At 36.0% G+C, this 15,750-nt stretch overlaps 1 protein-coding gene across 1 annotated transcript in view; it reads right to left on the reverse strand.

Annotated features, from left to right (window-relative positions):
- The window catches only part of Unr (cold shock domain-containing Unr), a 29,127-nt gene extending 13,994 nt beyond the window's left edge, over positions 1–15,133 (reverse strand). The window contains 5 exon segments of the mRNA XM_067134657.1: positions 2,631–2,844; positions 5,862–6,058; positions 6,735–6,914; positions 9,724–11,057; positions 13,395–15,133. Of these exon segments, the coding sequence (XP_066990758.1) occupies positions 2,631–2,844; positions 5,862–6,058; positions 6,735–6,914; positions 9,724–10,263 (1,131 nt within the window). The 5' untranslated portion in view covers positions 10,264–11,057; positions 13,395–15,133.
- Positions 15,134–15,750: the final 617 nt, after the last annotated feature.

Here is a 15,750-nt window from a genome sequence, read left to right on the forward strand (position 1 = left end):
AGACCTACACCAGATGGGAGTTCCGGCAGAGGAACACATGACAAAGAGAATAGGGAGATGGCTAACCCAATGAAGGCATGGTCAACACATCTGGAGGAGACTCCCCTTCCTAATATAATTTTCAGTGGGGTGCTTAATTTAAGCAGGTCAAGGAGACCATAGTGATAAAATGCGAGAGCCAGAAAATTGAACTAATGCGTTTGAACATACATGTTTCACTGATAATGTTTTAAAAACATTTAGTGCAATTATTTTGTGTCCAAATTCAGAACTTTTTCAATTCATATGTCTATGTACAGTAACCATTCATTTTTTTTCAACACTAAGTCCAAATGGGGGACAGCATAGGACAGAAGTGTGGTCATGGGAATGCCTGCTACCTCTAGCCTATGCTGCTAACCCTGGCTATCCTTTGGAAAGAACTTTCAAAAAATTATATGGAATCCAACAATTATTTTTCCTGATTTTTTTTAATAAATGTAGATTAGACAGAAACCAAAACCTACATTTTAGCAAAACTATCTCACCTAAAAACTTCATCACCATTGCATAACATACCCATAGTATGTATTTATATTTATTAACATACACTACAAAAAACAAAATTACTGTATGTAATAGATGTCGTCAAAGTACACTACCCAGAAAAGCTGAATTGCAATGCATTATGCAAGTTCCAATTTTCCCTGTATATACAGTAATAAGGTACTTAACTTGGCTGAGCAGAGGAATTTTTTTAGATCCCATTCAGGTGGTTGCAATTTTAGCTCTGCACATTCAACTTTCACTGTAAAGACTTCCCCCACCCCCACAAGGTTTTCTCTGCATCTGGCCTCAGCAGCTAGGCCTCTAGTAGCACTTCTCCAATCTGGGGAATGGTCTGGGGTTCATTTTTTTGGTTCAGGCAGTGCAGATATGGAAATTTTGAGTATTCCCAAGGATCAATGACTCATGGCCCTACATTTTATGCCTGCAACAGGAAAGTTTCCTACACTCCTGATCTCACCATAATGGTGATGATTTATTCCCTGCTGATAAGTATAACTAAGCTTTCCCTTATATAAGTCTGTTTTTTACCTGGGCAGGTTACTTTCGCATGATTTGATATGTGCGACACAAACTACTATAGTCTCTCATTGAGGCTCGTCACTGCAGTTCAGTGCTAGAAGTCAAAGGATTCTGGACAGTTACAGTCCTCTTCTTGATTTCAGCTCTCTTCTCTTTAGGCCACAGGGAGGTATGCTTTACTTTCAGTGAAGGACTTGACGCTTCTGATGCCTGGTGTATGTACTGTCCTAGGCTACATCTTCCATTGCATCCATCATTTACAGAAACTACCTGAATTTCAAGGTTTGCTTCTTTCTTTATATGTTTATCTGCTTTGTCTTTCCTCCTAAACTGCACTTCATGCTATTTACAGTTGCCAGTAAGTTTTTATAATGAAAATTTTAAACAAGACACTACCATAATGAATTATTTCCTCCCTTCACCTTAATCTTCCATATGGAGGCTGGTCCTGAGGAATAAGAGGATTTGCCTCTCAGGGAAGTGGAATGAGAGGTGGGAAAGCACAATGGGACTTTTTTCTTTCACTCTCTTTCAATCTGGGTGACTGACTGGGTCTGTTCCACACAATAAAGGCATATTATGATTAATGGATTTGTATAACTTCATTCTACTATAAACCAACTGTTTTTTTAGTGTACTTCAAGGAAAAATGCAATTATTGGACTATTATACATCATTACAGTACTATACTATTCTTGCTTTTATGGTTCTAGAAGTTCTACTGACCAATGTTTGTGAAAGTTTGGCATTGAGTATGCTAAGGTAACTGTAATTAAGCAAAGGCTGGGGGCTGGAACTTCCCAGTTCCAACTTAATTGGCCTGGGCAATATCATTCGACTTTACCAGAAGCTAAGAAAGCTTTATATATATACTAGGTATGATACTTTAGTTAGGAAAAATTTCTATGATACTTTACACTGAGAGGCTGGCCATTGCTTGCCTAAATTTATGATTAAACATTCAACATCATTTAAAACATCAAATGCAATCGGAATTACTACAAGTTAAACAATTGGTTAAATAAGGTAAGCTAGAATACAACTTCTGAAAGGTCACTACGTTACAAAAGGCGGTTACATGGTTACATCTTCACACCCAATCGGAGGCAACAACAAAATCGGGAAACATCACAACAAAAGAGCTAACACAACCACAGCAATATTACAGACACTGTCAATTGCAATAGTTTAACCATTGCATTACACTGCAGAACAGTTTTAATACCAAGTATTAATCTGTGAGCACTGAGGACTTTGCCAAAGTTAGTTCTGCAAAATGGATAGGGGGGGAAGTTATCAAAATCCCATCCAAAAGAGGTAAAGTAGTTCCAATAAGGGCAATGTCTGCTAATGACTGAATGGAAGATGGATCACAATCCCTTAAGAGTGTGGGGAAACATCACAATATGTAAGAAACAAAGAACTGTAAGCCCTAAAGCAATGTCATGTTGCTCAAATGAAGATCAAATGTAAATAAACTTGTTAGACCTCTGACTGACTGTGTTAAAAACTGTCTTCACATTAAACTAACTGCTATGAAAAAAATGATCAAAGACACTAACATTTCTTGTCTGGATGTAGAACTCCACATCATCGCCCAGCTTCAGTCCAGATGGAATATTCTTTGCTTCAGAGAAGTGAAAGAAAATTTCGTCTACAACGTCAGCTCTTTCGATGAAACCGTAAGAGTCTTTAATTGTATTGACAATACCTTGGTACTTCACAGGCTGTGCTGGGTTTTCCAACCGCACGTGCCTTGCAGCTAGGTTGCCCGTCCTGCTTAAAAATACAACAGTTAAGCCCATTTTACTTTTAGTTTCTTTTAAGTTTCGTCAGTTTTTACATTCTCACTTAAAATTAAATTTCACCTACTTTACAAATTTCATGTTAGAATTTAGGGTAGGACTGCAATATTATTACAAAAAGTGAAGTGAGTTGTTCTTTAATTGTTTGAATATTTCCTACCATTGAAACCAATTAAAACCATAGCAAATATTATAATCCCAAACTTCTACCCATATTCTCAATTTGAAAATTAAAATACACCTAGTTTTGTTTTTCTTAAATCTAAAAGGAAAAAATTATGCACTATATATTCTAATGCACCTCATGTACATAAAAAGTATACTTTGTGCAGAATAACCAAGAAAAATTACCTTAAAATTTGTATCTGACCAAGGATATAAACCTACACTTTCATAAACAGAGTATACATGCACATTTAACATTCTTAAAAGATAAATCCTTGTCTAGTGTGATATACAAATCAGCCGAACCACAGTACTTTTTCACCCTGGGTAATGAAATACATACAATTACAGAATTCACATTACACTTTCATTCCCTTTCGTAACTTAATGTGGAACTAGAAAAATGTTTACCTGCAACAAATCTAACATCCTTCCTTGCTTCATGTTTTATGGACTACCTAGCATGCTTCATAAGATTATTTATTCCCAAGGTGTACTGAATGACAATTACAAATTAACCTATATAACAAGAAAGAACAACGTCATACTGGTTTGTCTGATTGCACTGGCATATAGGTGGCTACATCTACATATAAAATAAAGGACAATCTAGCAAAAATGGCCCCTGAATACCAGATTTCTCCAGATAAGAGAGTGTGCTATCACATCTACTTGGGCATGGCAAAATACTTGAGCAAGGGAATTTGATTCGGGAAAGCTTCCACAGATCAAGAGTTAATTAAAAGTACACGGCTGACGTCAACTGGAAGGGTATATCTATTATCAGAATGCGATGGAGGCAACTGGGTCCAAATGTTGCATATTTCTACTTGTCATATCCTTTGTGAAGGTTCTTGGCTAAACATTTATAACAACAATATACTCAGGATGTCCACTGTGCGTGTGTTAAGGTAACCATTTAGCTGTGGTCAAATTATATCTACATTACAAAACACAGTTTCCTGTACCCTTTGTAAAAGAATGCTCTTGCACTTCATGTGGCATGCTTGTGCTTATCTGGTAGGTATACTTTCCAGGTTTGTATTTTGTAAAAAAAAAAAAAAAAAAAAAAAAAATATATATAGTTATACACGTTTTCTTGAACAAATACAAACTATGTTTTTTCAGTTTCTCTTCCTAAAGTGTGTTTATCTAAAAAAAAAAAGGGGGGGGGATGAAAAACCTACCAGATACTTGGGCCAACAAACTAGACACCCAAAACTGAAGAATCTACAATCTAGTCTTCCTACTGTATTTAATACTGATTTCTCCAACTGTTCAAGATCCACACCTATAACCCTGCTGTTGGTAAATCCCAAAAATGATACAGAGTGGATGCAAAGTAAAGTTAAGGAGCATTGCAGACTGGGGCCAAATGCACGCCACAAAGACACAATGTCACCCATTGCACACTATAGGTGACACTCCCCAACTCTCCTTATTGTTATTCAAGTTTCAAAAAAATTTTTAGTAGCAGTAACTGAACTGTTGCTTTGCTAGAAATACAAGCCAATACCTTCTCTAACCACTGCATCAAGGTGACTATGTAAAAATACACCTTGTGAGTTTGCATAAGCCAACTGTCCAATGGTGAATTTATATTTTCTTCATCTTTAACGTAAACATGGGAAATGTAACTGTGCTAGCCAGTGAGTGTTAGCGTGATGCCTGTTCATAAACATTTAATACTGCTCACATCATCTGTATCAGAACTGAAAGTTGATACAAATAATGGCATATTTTCCCCACATAGGGAACCACTCAACAAATTTAAACCTGGTTACAGATTTAAATTTAAGATAAGATTTTCTTAAATATGCATGCAACTCTTGATCTTACTGTTCATCTCATTGTTTTTTTCCTCCATTTATCAACATACAATATCTTCCTTTCGAAGCAATTTATCTCACTTTGGCTTTTTAAAAACATGCCTTGTCAAATAGCAAATTTTTAGCCATATGATGTATGGCTACTTAGGATATTTAGGACTGACTGCCTTTGTATGTTTTTTAGGTGCACTCTAATTTGATTTTCAAGCTTTCAACTACAAAAAGAAAAACACCTAGAACATATAACATTCCACAATTACTTGGTTCTCATGTTATTTCTCTGATAATCAAACAAGTGAATATTAACCTGATACCTGATTTTTAACTAAATATTAACCTTTTGATTTGTGATTATAAAATATTTCAGCACAGTTTTATCCATAACTTTGTCCACTGCTAATTGTTTTTTTGTGTAAATTTCTGCAAAGTGTACCTGCATTACTGTTTACTTTTCTTTACATTCAAGATGACATTCTATCTCAAAATCCTTTTTCTAAATACAATAGGGATGTGTCTAGAAAACACTACATAAAATATCCAGAATACCTGTGCAAATTTTATGTGATGTCCACTAAACCTTGTGAAATGTTTTGAAAATACCATGACCAGAACTCCCAATGTGACATTTAGCCAACCCACACCCCACCAAGAATTTAAAATAAACTGTAGTCTGTAAAATCTATATGCAGCTGTTATCATTTAATCACAGAAAGCACCAACTGTATGTGATCTAATAATCTAGTTAACACAAGAGCCTACACAAATATCCAAACAATTAAAGAGCACATTAAGTTCTTTTAGACATGCAAGAATTACTATTTCTTAATCACTGGAACTTCTCTTAAATTTGAGTGACATGCATTAACAATAAATCTGTTTACTTTTAGGAAAAATACTCTTTAAGCAACTTTTAAACTTTTTAAATATACCATCAATCTGTATGCATATTTGAGTTTTCCCCAAAAATGATAAATCAAATGAAGAATCTCCTCACCTTTGGTTAGTAGCAATTTGAAAGCTGACTTTATCGCCTGGTTTGAGCGTCACATATCCTTCCACGTCCTCCTTGCCGTACGGCAGGAAGAAGCACTCCCCACGGTTTTCGTAAGTGATGCGTCCCTGGTGTTCTCCACCGGACTCACTGCGCAGTTCTGTTGTAACTATTCCAATCACCCGTTCTTCACTCAACACCTGCAAAGGGGCCAAGAACACATCACCAAAAGCTTGTACAGTAGCACCTCAACTTAACAGCCACTTTGGGGTCTGGTTTTCTTGAAAGTAACAGAGCCAGCACTTGAATACATTTTAGAATATAATATAAAATCTAGGCCATAGGCCAAGCACTGGGACCTATGAAGTCATTCAGTGCTGAAACAAATTGACAGTAAAAAGGTCTGAAAGGTATAACAGGAGGAAAACCTTGGAATTGCACTAGAAGAGGATGGAAAGTAAGATGGAAGAATGAGACTATGAACAGAGGTACAGTGAAAGGAATGAAAGGGGTTGCAACTAGGGGCCAAAGATCAAGAAATGCAAACCCCTACAGGGAATATTATCATAGACATCTTACACCTAACATAAATTCCACATAGTTCCTAACCAAATTAACTTGTACTAACTTGTACTTTACACTTAATGTTCAATTTATTGAGTTTTATTAAAAAATGTATTACATCTAAAATGGTAGCCAAGCAACAAATAATGGTAAAGCTGTAGTTGATAAATACTATACAGATTTCCAAGTTAAAGCCGTTGTAATCTAGTGAATAAATTAAAGCATCCTTGAGTATTAAAACTAACATATTACTGTACACTTAACAATTTATAAAATGCTTTAAATTCTTAACAGTTAGGAAACTTGTCTTACCACTTCTGGCGAGATTTTTGTGACAGCCGAGGCAATTGGCTTCCCAGTTCGTCGATCAAAGGTCACCTCAAATTCAACGGGATCACCAATTCGCAGGTGTTCAGTGTTGCCATCGAACTGAGAAAAGTGGAAGAACAGTCGTGCTTGGCGTTCACAGCACTGGATGAATCCATACGTTTGCTGGAAAGGAATTCAGAATAAGTTCCAATAAGATAATCACACTTATGTAAGACTGTTTCACGTTAACAGTTGGAAAAGTCACCTTACTGTATCTCAACTAATGTCACCAAGGAAGGCTGGTGAACATGGCTTAGGCACACTACAAAGAATGAATATAATTCTTACAGGATATATATTAGATATTGTGCCTGAACACTCTTGCCAATTACAACTACTGACATATTTCAAGCCCAGGTTACTGGCATTACTCAAAATCTAGTTAGCCTAATACTTGGAGATTATTTTACCCCACAACTTTTTTTTTCCCAAACTAAATTTCATATAATCCACAGAACTGCAAAAATCTTTTAAAAAACTAGGCTGCTATTTTCACGCTAAATAAGAATATATCCTCATTCCATACATAAATGGTTTTCAACTATTGTACTGTACACAGGTTTTAACATGTCCACCATTGATACAATACAGGATACTTGTCTTGCTGGTAGCCAAGTCTCTACCTCCAGCCACAGCAGTCAATTAATAAGGAAACTGATACTGTACTAGAAGTACATCGTTATCAGAGGTGCCCTCATGATAAACGAAGATACAGACCTCACATTTCCATTGTTATTTGCAGGAAACCCTCAAACTGGTTAGTGTAATAAAACCTGTGTAAAATTTTGAGAATAATAATCATTATTTAGATGACGAACCATATTCATACGGAACAAGCCCACACTGGCCCTTGGCTTGAAATTGAAGCTTCCAATGAATATGGTGTTCATATGAAAGAAGTTACAGAGGATAAAAAGAAATACAAAGTGGAGGTCAGTTATTAGAAAATAAAAAAGAAACTAATAGATTAATAAATAGATAAAAGTATAAATTATTAAAATTCAAGGTAAATTGTGTTTGGTAGTACAGTAATACACTGCATCTTCGCTTAAACTTTTGGGGTTCCAATTGCACAAAAAGTAAACAGTGCATCTGTAAACAGTAATACTGTATGTTTCAGTACAGTATTTTAAATTTTTAACCAATGTTGTTACTAACATCAATGGTCGTAACACCCTGACTTGAAAAAATTCTCAATACTTATTTATTTCCTTTTTTTTTTTTTTTTTTTTAAGTTTACCTGGGCTGCAGGCCAGGAGGAGGAAGAAATAAAAAAAGAGAGTTTTCTGAGAAAAGGGAAATTAGTGGTTAAAAAACTCCATGCAATGAAACTGGCTTTGTTGACGACTGACAACATTTGGGAAAACATACAGTAAACACCCCATATTTGTGGTCTCACAATTCGCGGATTTCTCTATGGAACACATACACAATATTCGCTGAAAATGTGCCCATTCATGGTATTTTTCACCGAAAAACAACATTCACCAATTACGTAAGGCGAATTATTGTAACTTGAGCATTGCCTGAGTATTTTAATAATTTTATCACAAAAAATGCATTTAGTCATGAAAATGAGATGAAAATTGATTTTGCAATGGGGTAAGCAATTAATATCGATACATCATTTACAAAATATTTTTAAATTTCACACGGGTGCACGCAGCAGCGTACAATCTGGGAGCAAGAGAGACCAAAATACAATAGACCAACTTCTTTTCCGCCATCTCTTTATCCCATCTTCTAGTTGAAAAAGTAAAAGAGAATGATACAAGTATTGTTAGTATCGTTATACTCTTGCGTAAATGCATACAGCCATAAACAACTGACTGAGAAACTGTTGTTTTGCCTATCACCGAATCGGATAACAACAGCCATTTTGCTTGTATTTCAACCATCGTATGCAATTTATAATATAAAAGCAAAATAAGAATATATACCATACTATTGGATAAAGTGAATTAAAGCATAACATTTTAAAAGATCCATGGAAAAGATGCTCACTCATTATGCTGATGTCTGTATAATACAATACTATGTGAATATAGAGTACAGTATAATGTAGGTTAGGCTACTGTATATGTACAGTATACGATATACCATAGTGTAGGCTAAGCTAATTCTTGTAGGTTATTCAATTTCTCTTTGTACTGAATTATCATAAGTCACTCTGCATGAACCTCTAGAATTAGCTGATATTAACAATTACTATACTGTGTGTGTATAGAGTATTCTTTACAGTGTAGGCCAGGCTACCATATATGTATACATGGTACTGAATACCTAGTGTAAACTAGACTTTTTACTTTTTTTTTTTATTTGGAACCTAACAAAACAGGATAATTTTTTTAAGCATTTTTAGCTTTTTTTTTTTGTTTGAACTATCAAAATAGGCAATTCTAAGTGTTTTTAGAAGGGTTCTAAGTATTTGCGGGCGTTAGCTACTCGTGTGTGTGTTACACATCCCCTGCAAATACGGGAGGTTTCCTGTATACCCCCGACAGGCAAAATCCTAGTAGTTTACACAGCTTGGACAGTTAAAGAGACAATTATTTACTGTGATATAATCTTATTACCAAGCTTGACTAAACTTTATTTCATAGTTCAACAATTATACCCTTTTCCCTCTGAATGTATGACAGTGAATTCCAAATCATAATACCCCATTACAGAGTTTCTTATACAGTATTCAATTTAATCATTCGTTTTAAACTACAGTACTGTGCATTGTCACAGCTTCCCTAATAATCTCAAGTGATATAACAACCTTTCATACCCTAATATTTTTCAGTGATATAACAACCTTTCATAAAAAACTCTTAACTTCCGTGATTAAATACCGTACAAATTTGCTAAAGTGCATAACACAATTAACAGGAATCCTTAGTAAAAAAAAAAAAAAAAAAAAAAAAAAAAAAAGGGGGTAACTTACCAAAAGTTTCTCAATGATCCCAGTCTCCCGGGCACTCTGGCTGTTTCCAATTCCATTTGTGTGGGAGAAGTTGTTGGTCTCTTGATTGGTAGGTGTGTTGGTGTCATTGTTGAAACCATTCAAGGTGAATGTGCCGATCTTGAAGTCGGCAACAGGAGGTGTGTACTGGGAGCTGGAGTTGGAGGTGTAGTAGTTGGACGACGGAGAGGTTAGCTGTGGGGAGCGGGGAGGACCCTGAGTTGGTGGCGTTTGGGTTGCCTGTTGCGAGTTTTGATTCAAGTGGTGGCTGGACTGGTGGTGGTTGGATTGATGACTTGGTTGTGGGTTTGACTGGTTATTCATGTGTGGCGAAAACACGTTGTGTTGTGCTGGGGCCGTGTAGCTCGGAGAAATGGGAGGCATGCTGCGCGACTGATTGCGATTGTAATTTGAGGAGTCATAGAACCCGTTGTATCGGCTGTGGTGAAGCGATCCCCCATTGTAGTCCAGTACTGCTGGTTCAGAGATAGGCGGCTGGAAGAGATTCCACTGAGGATCCATAGTGATGACTTTTTCTTTGTTACAGCTTCTTGATCACAAGTTTTGTTATTATACTTCTTTATAATAGGAACACGAATTACACGATTCACAGAGAGGTGCACAGGACAAATCTAAAATTTCTTTATATTTTGATATCAAGTCCACAAGGGCCTTAAAAAAACTAGAGTATTTAAAACATTCTAAGAGTGTCAGTAGATCATCATCATCCTTCACATGTTAACTAAGTATTTCGAATAATGGGAAAAAAAAAGAAAACAAAACAGAAAAAACGAGTTTACTTTCCCATCAGTCAATAGGATTATAGCAAAACAATACAAACACACACAGACTTTGGTAAACAAAGATTCTACTTAACACAGATTCTTACGACGAGACCAAGTTACAGATATCTTGACAGAAGGGGCGGTGTTTGGAGGAACACTTTCATGAAGTTACTTATCAAGCCAGGCTTTGTAGAGAGAAGACTTGTGGCTTGGCAGTTTCAACTGGCTTATGTGGGGGTTTCCTGGTCCTCAGATGTCAGTCAGTAGCTTGTGCCGTGCTTCGAGTGCCAATGGTGAGTGCCAGCCTGAGTCTTCACGTGTACACGATAGTTGTGTTAGGCTTTCTTCTACCGCTTGTGAATACCTTGGACTTAATTGGCAGTTGTGCTTGCTTGGGATGACTTGTTTAGGTTGCTTTGGTGCTATAATCTACGTTAAGCTGAATCATTAGTTTTTACTTGTTTCTAGACTAATCGGTTAGGTTTGCTATTTGGTTGATGGTATTTCAAGTCTTGAGGTGGTCAGACTTTTCTGTGGAAAGGAGAAAAATCACTAATTAACTATGAGTGGCGTACACAATATATAGTACAGTTCAGTACTTTTCCTATATCTAATTTTTCTCCTAGTTTTATGAAGAGTGTTTTAAATATAAATTTTCAACTTGTTTGGATCTAGTCTGTCTGCCAGCGTTATAAATGCACTCAATATTAATAAAGTCACTGTTAATCTTGCCTTTACACAACAGTGCCAAAGACAAAAGAGAAGCCCTTGTACTAAGATACTGTAATGGGTGACTTAACAGATATTGCTTCTATTTTTACCATTTACATTGATATTCAAACGTCTATACTGCACTATAAAGTTAAGGAAATCCATTTTATGCAATAACTAACACATATGACTAATAAGACAATCATAACTATTTGTTTACTTTTGAGGCCGTTTAATACAATTTTAGTTTTCTTAGGTCCACCCTAACTGGCTTTGTGATTCACAAGGTTGCTGGGTCTGGGCATCAAAATGTAGAACACCATTCCACATTGGGCACAATGAATTAAAAATACATGATGGGAAAACTAAAACCAACAATTATTCCTGCGCCTTTCTTCACTTTCATTTATTTTCAGCTTCACATTCCAGTAAATGCTGTGTTGGAAAATGAGTACCTTGCATAACTGTTCATTCAAAACCTTTCCAATCATTATTATAATACTGTATATATATTTTTGCCTGCATCAATTTCCATAAAATATTATATATTAAATATTTATTGTTATGATGCTACAAGTAAACATCCACAAGTCTAGGGAGACTAATTCGGTTCCAACCGCAACCTCTTGGTTCTTTGTTTTGCAGTGATTACAGATTATAACCTAAGCATGAACAATGTGTTTTTCAACTTACTTTAAGCATTTCAGTCCATTCCTGTTGATGCAATTCATTTATAATTGTGCAACATCCTCAAAACCCTGGTTTCCCATTAAGGTAGCCCATGATACATTTACATATATATACAGTATATAATTATATATGGGGCTTATGTACCACAAAAGCAGTTCGCACTTACAATAATGATCAGAAGTGCATAACTTACTCATATATTTAATACTGAGACTACATATTTGGTGATAAAACAATGTTAACACAGCGTAGCACTAAATGTTCGTGTATCAAAGAGCCGTTCCCAGGAAACTTCTCTGGTTTCTGACCAATCTTCACTTTCATATTTGTGGTGAAAATGTTTTGGGCGTTATGCCTAAGCTAATCAATGGTAAATGAAAAAAAAAAAAAAAAAAAAAAAAAAAACCTTAATTTTGGAATATCATGGTCAGAATATTTTTACACCACTGAACAAAAGACCCACCTAGCATACTTTCCTGCGATACAAAGCACCATAAGGCTAACTTGCAAGGAGGATAGAAGTGAACATACCCAACCCCAATCCAAAAGTGAGTAGCGCCCAGCAGATGTAATTTTATACCCAAATTACTTTAGCGTTTAACAAGGGTAATGAATGCCTTGTATAAGTGGCATTTTTCAAGGAACACCCATGCCAGGTTAGGCTTTGTCAGGAACAACTTATAAATATAGCATAACCTAATGTCTGTCAGACTAAGATACCCTATACCAGGCCCAAATACAGTCTGCTTCTAAGCAAAAGCATAGCATAGATTACCTTTTAACATTGCAAAACTAAGCCAGGTTAGGCTTTGTTAGAAACAAACCTTTAGTCTGACCTATACATATATATACAAAATACAACCTAGCCTAACCTTTGTCGGGCTACAAGGCATCCTATGCCAAGCACAAATAGTCTTACGCAAATTTGCATAGCCCTAGACCCTCCTACGGCAACAGGCATGAAATAAATTATTCTTTGTGGGCATCTGCAAGGTCATGTGCCTAAATTCAATTCCCCAGATGGCAAAGCATGGGCACGGGGTATAAAAAAAGGTCAAATTTCGCCACAAGCTTTTATACAGTAGGCAACGAACAAGGTCATCTGCAAACTACGTAACCTAAGTTAACCTTCGCATGGCGGCGATATTATCGAAACCACGGCGTTAAAACAGGTTAAATTTGTCAGATTAACGAATTCGCTTGCTGTAAATGTACGGGGGATACAGAAAATCGATCTAAAATAAGGAATTTGCGAAACAAAAACATTGCCAGCGAAGCTCTTCCCCGTCGGGACAACAACAATGGGGCATCCGTGGCCGTTATTTACTTGGGTATTACACACCATTAAGACGCCCTCTGGGCACTTCGGGTGTAAATTTAACTAAAATATTAATCTAACTTCATCGTCCGACGGTTTCCTATTGATTTAAATCGGGTTTGAACAATTTACAGGCAAAAAATACTCACCATAGCACAGCACAGCACTGATGACATGCCGCCATCTTTAGGACTAACATGGTGCGTGGTGCCAATTCTCGTCGACACTCTCGGTAGTTTTATTGCCTTCATTCTCTCATTTTCTCCACAGAACAATAAATAAAATCATATTTAATTAATCTAAATGCTTGTTACCCCTAAGAAAGGCGAATTTCCCTCTTAGACTGTTTATTTTCATGATATATGTGGCACAGACGCAATGGTTCGGTTCATCTCCGAGAGATGTCGCAGGATCTCGAAGTCTGGTTTCACAATATAAAAGCGGGCCATTTAAATTTACTGGTTAATAATAGCAATTCATAGTAGTTTATTATGTTATCGGTGTTTTTTGCTGGTTTTGCAATCATCTTAATCTAATTTAAAGTGTTTTAATTTATCCCACCTAATATTCGTTAAATCATGTCTTATTTTCAACCAATCAGAATCAATATCCATTGTTAATTTTTTAATCATCTTAATTCCCTCTACTGTTTTATAACGCTCTCATTTACTGCATTTACTGCATAATTTACAACAAATTTATGAAATTTCATTCAGTTATGCATTTTTAAAACCGCAGTTACGATTCATTGCTCCGAAATTCGCTGTACAATAGCAAAACGTTTCTGCTTTTCGTAACCATACCTTTAACGACAGTTTTAACTTATATATATATATATCTTTTACATTATATGGCCTCCACCTTAGAATTATCTTAACCAGGATTCTTTTTTGAGTCCCCAATATTGCAATACTTAATGCTTAGTATTCCTAGCAGATTGTTTGTCAAATTACTTAATTTTTTAAAAGTATATTTCTTGCAAATCAGTTTACTTATAAGATTATCCTCTTATAACTTTTGGGTGAAAGCTTCTCTGCATTTCCTATAGTTACATTAATTATCTGATGACTCAGCAATCAGGAGATTCTTCTTAATACTTCATCTTTTCTTGACAACATCAACATAAAAAGAAATCAATTAATCAGCGTTGAATAACCTCTAAGTCTAAGGTCTTACCGGCAACTACATCTTCCCCTTCGACGACCTTTACGGAAATATGATCAACTATCTGCCATGATGTCAGCCCCAGTTCATCTTTCGAAGTTTCCCATTCATTATTTCAGTCCATCAGAGAGCCACAGTTTTGGGTGCCCAACAAAACCTAGGCCTACATCCTGCCCCAGTGTTAGCCCCAATAAGCTTCCCACTTATTTTTCAAATCCCTTAGCATTTTCCAGTCATAAAAACACATCACAGATCTTATTTGTACTATTTAGCTGGTTTCACATTTCAGTCCATTAGAAAGGCGCATTTTTGTGTCCCCATTTTAGTACTACAAAATGTAGTACTAAAATGGTCAGCTCCAGTTCATCTTTCGTACAGAATGTAGGCCTACACTCTACCTATATTCTCCCCCAGTTCATCTTTCGAAGTTTCATATTATTTTTTTTCAAATTACTAAGCATTTTCCACACCACACATCACATGTACATTTTTAGCGGGTTTTTATATTTTAATCCATCAGAAGAGGTACATTTTTGAGTGCCTATGTCAATACTACGGAGCTTAGGCCTACATCCTGCCCCACTGTCAGCCAGAGTTCTTTAAAAATTTTCCATTCATTTCACAAATCTCTCAACAATTTCCAATTATAAAAACACATCACAGATCTAATTTACATTATCTATCAACCAGAAGAGGCACATTTTTGTGTGCCCATGTTAGTACTACAAAATGTAGGCTTACATCCTACTTACATTCTGCCCTAAGGTCAGCTCCAATGAACTGCTTTTCTTTTGTTTTGTTTCTTTTGCTGTGGTGTTGGGTGGCCTTTGTGCTGAGGCAATTTTATTTTAATTTCCGTTTATCTGCAAAGTTTGTTTCCTCCCTCTTTTGTTTACTCTTTTCTCCAAATTTATCAGTTCATCCTAATTAACATTTCAGTTATCCTTTATTCTCTCTCTCTTTCGAGAAAAATATTGCAAACTTATTGGATTTTTCTGCGGGGGCTGTCATGTGACCTGGGTGATGTTTTCCATGACGTATTCATAGTTTCTCGCCGTGTTTATTTGTATTAACACGTTTGCATAACAGTTCTAGGGTGTCATTGATTAAAAACTTTACATTTAATCCGATTTCCATTAGTTATCGGTATTTATTTCATGATAAAACAACGAAATTGAAATCACGAGGCACATGAAGAGAAACAATTACCCTGTGCAGACCCTGCCTTTTCATGATGTAGTCTGCAAGCCTATCTTCTCTAAGACTATAACACCAGACAACGGTTAATCAATCAATCAAGCAATCATACTATGACCAATTTCTAAGACCTTGAATGATGAA

The sequence above is a fragment of the Macrobrachium rosenbergii genome, chromosome 36 (assembly GCF_040412425.1).
Source record: "Macrobrachium rosenbergii isolate ZJJX-2024 chromosome 36, ASM4041242v1, whole genome shotgun sequence".
Classification (NCBI taxonomy): domain Eukaryota; kingdom Metazoa; phylum Arthropoda; class Malacostraca; order Decapoda; family Palaemonidae; genus Macrobrachium; species Macrobrachium rosenbergii.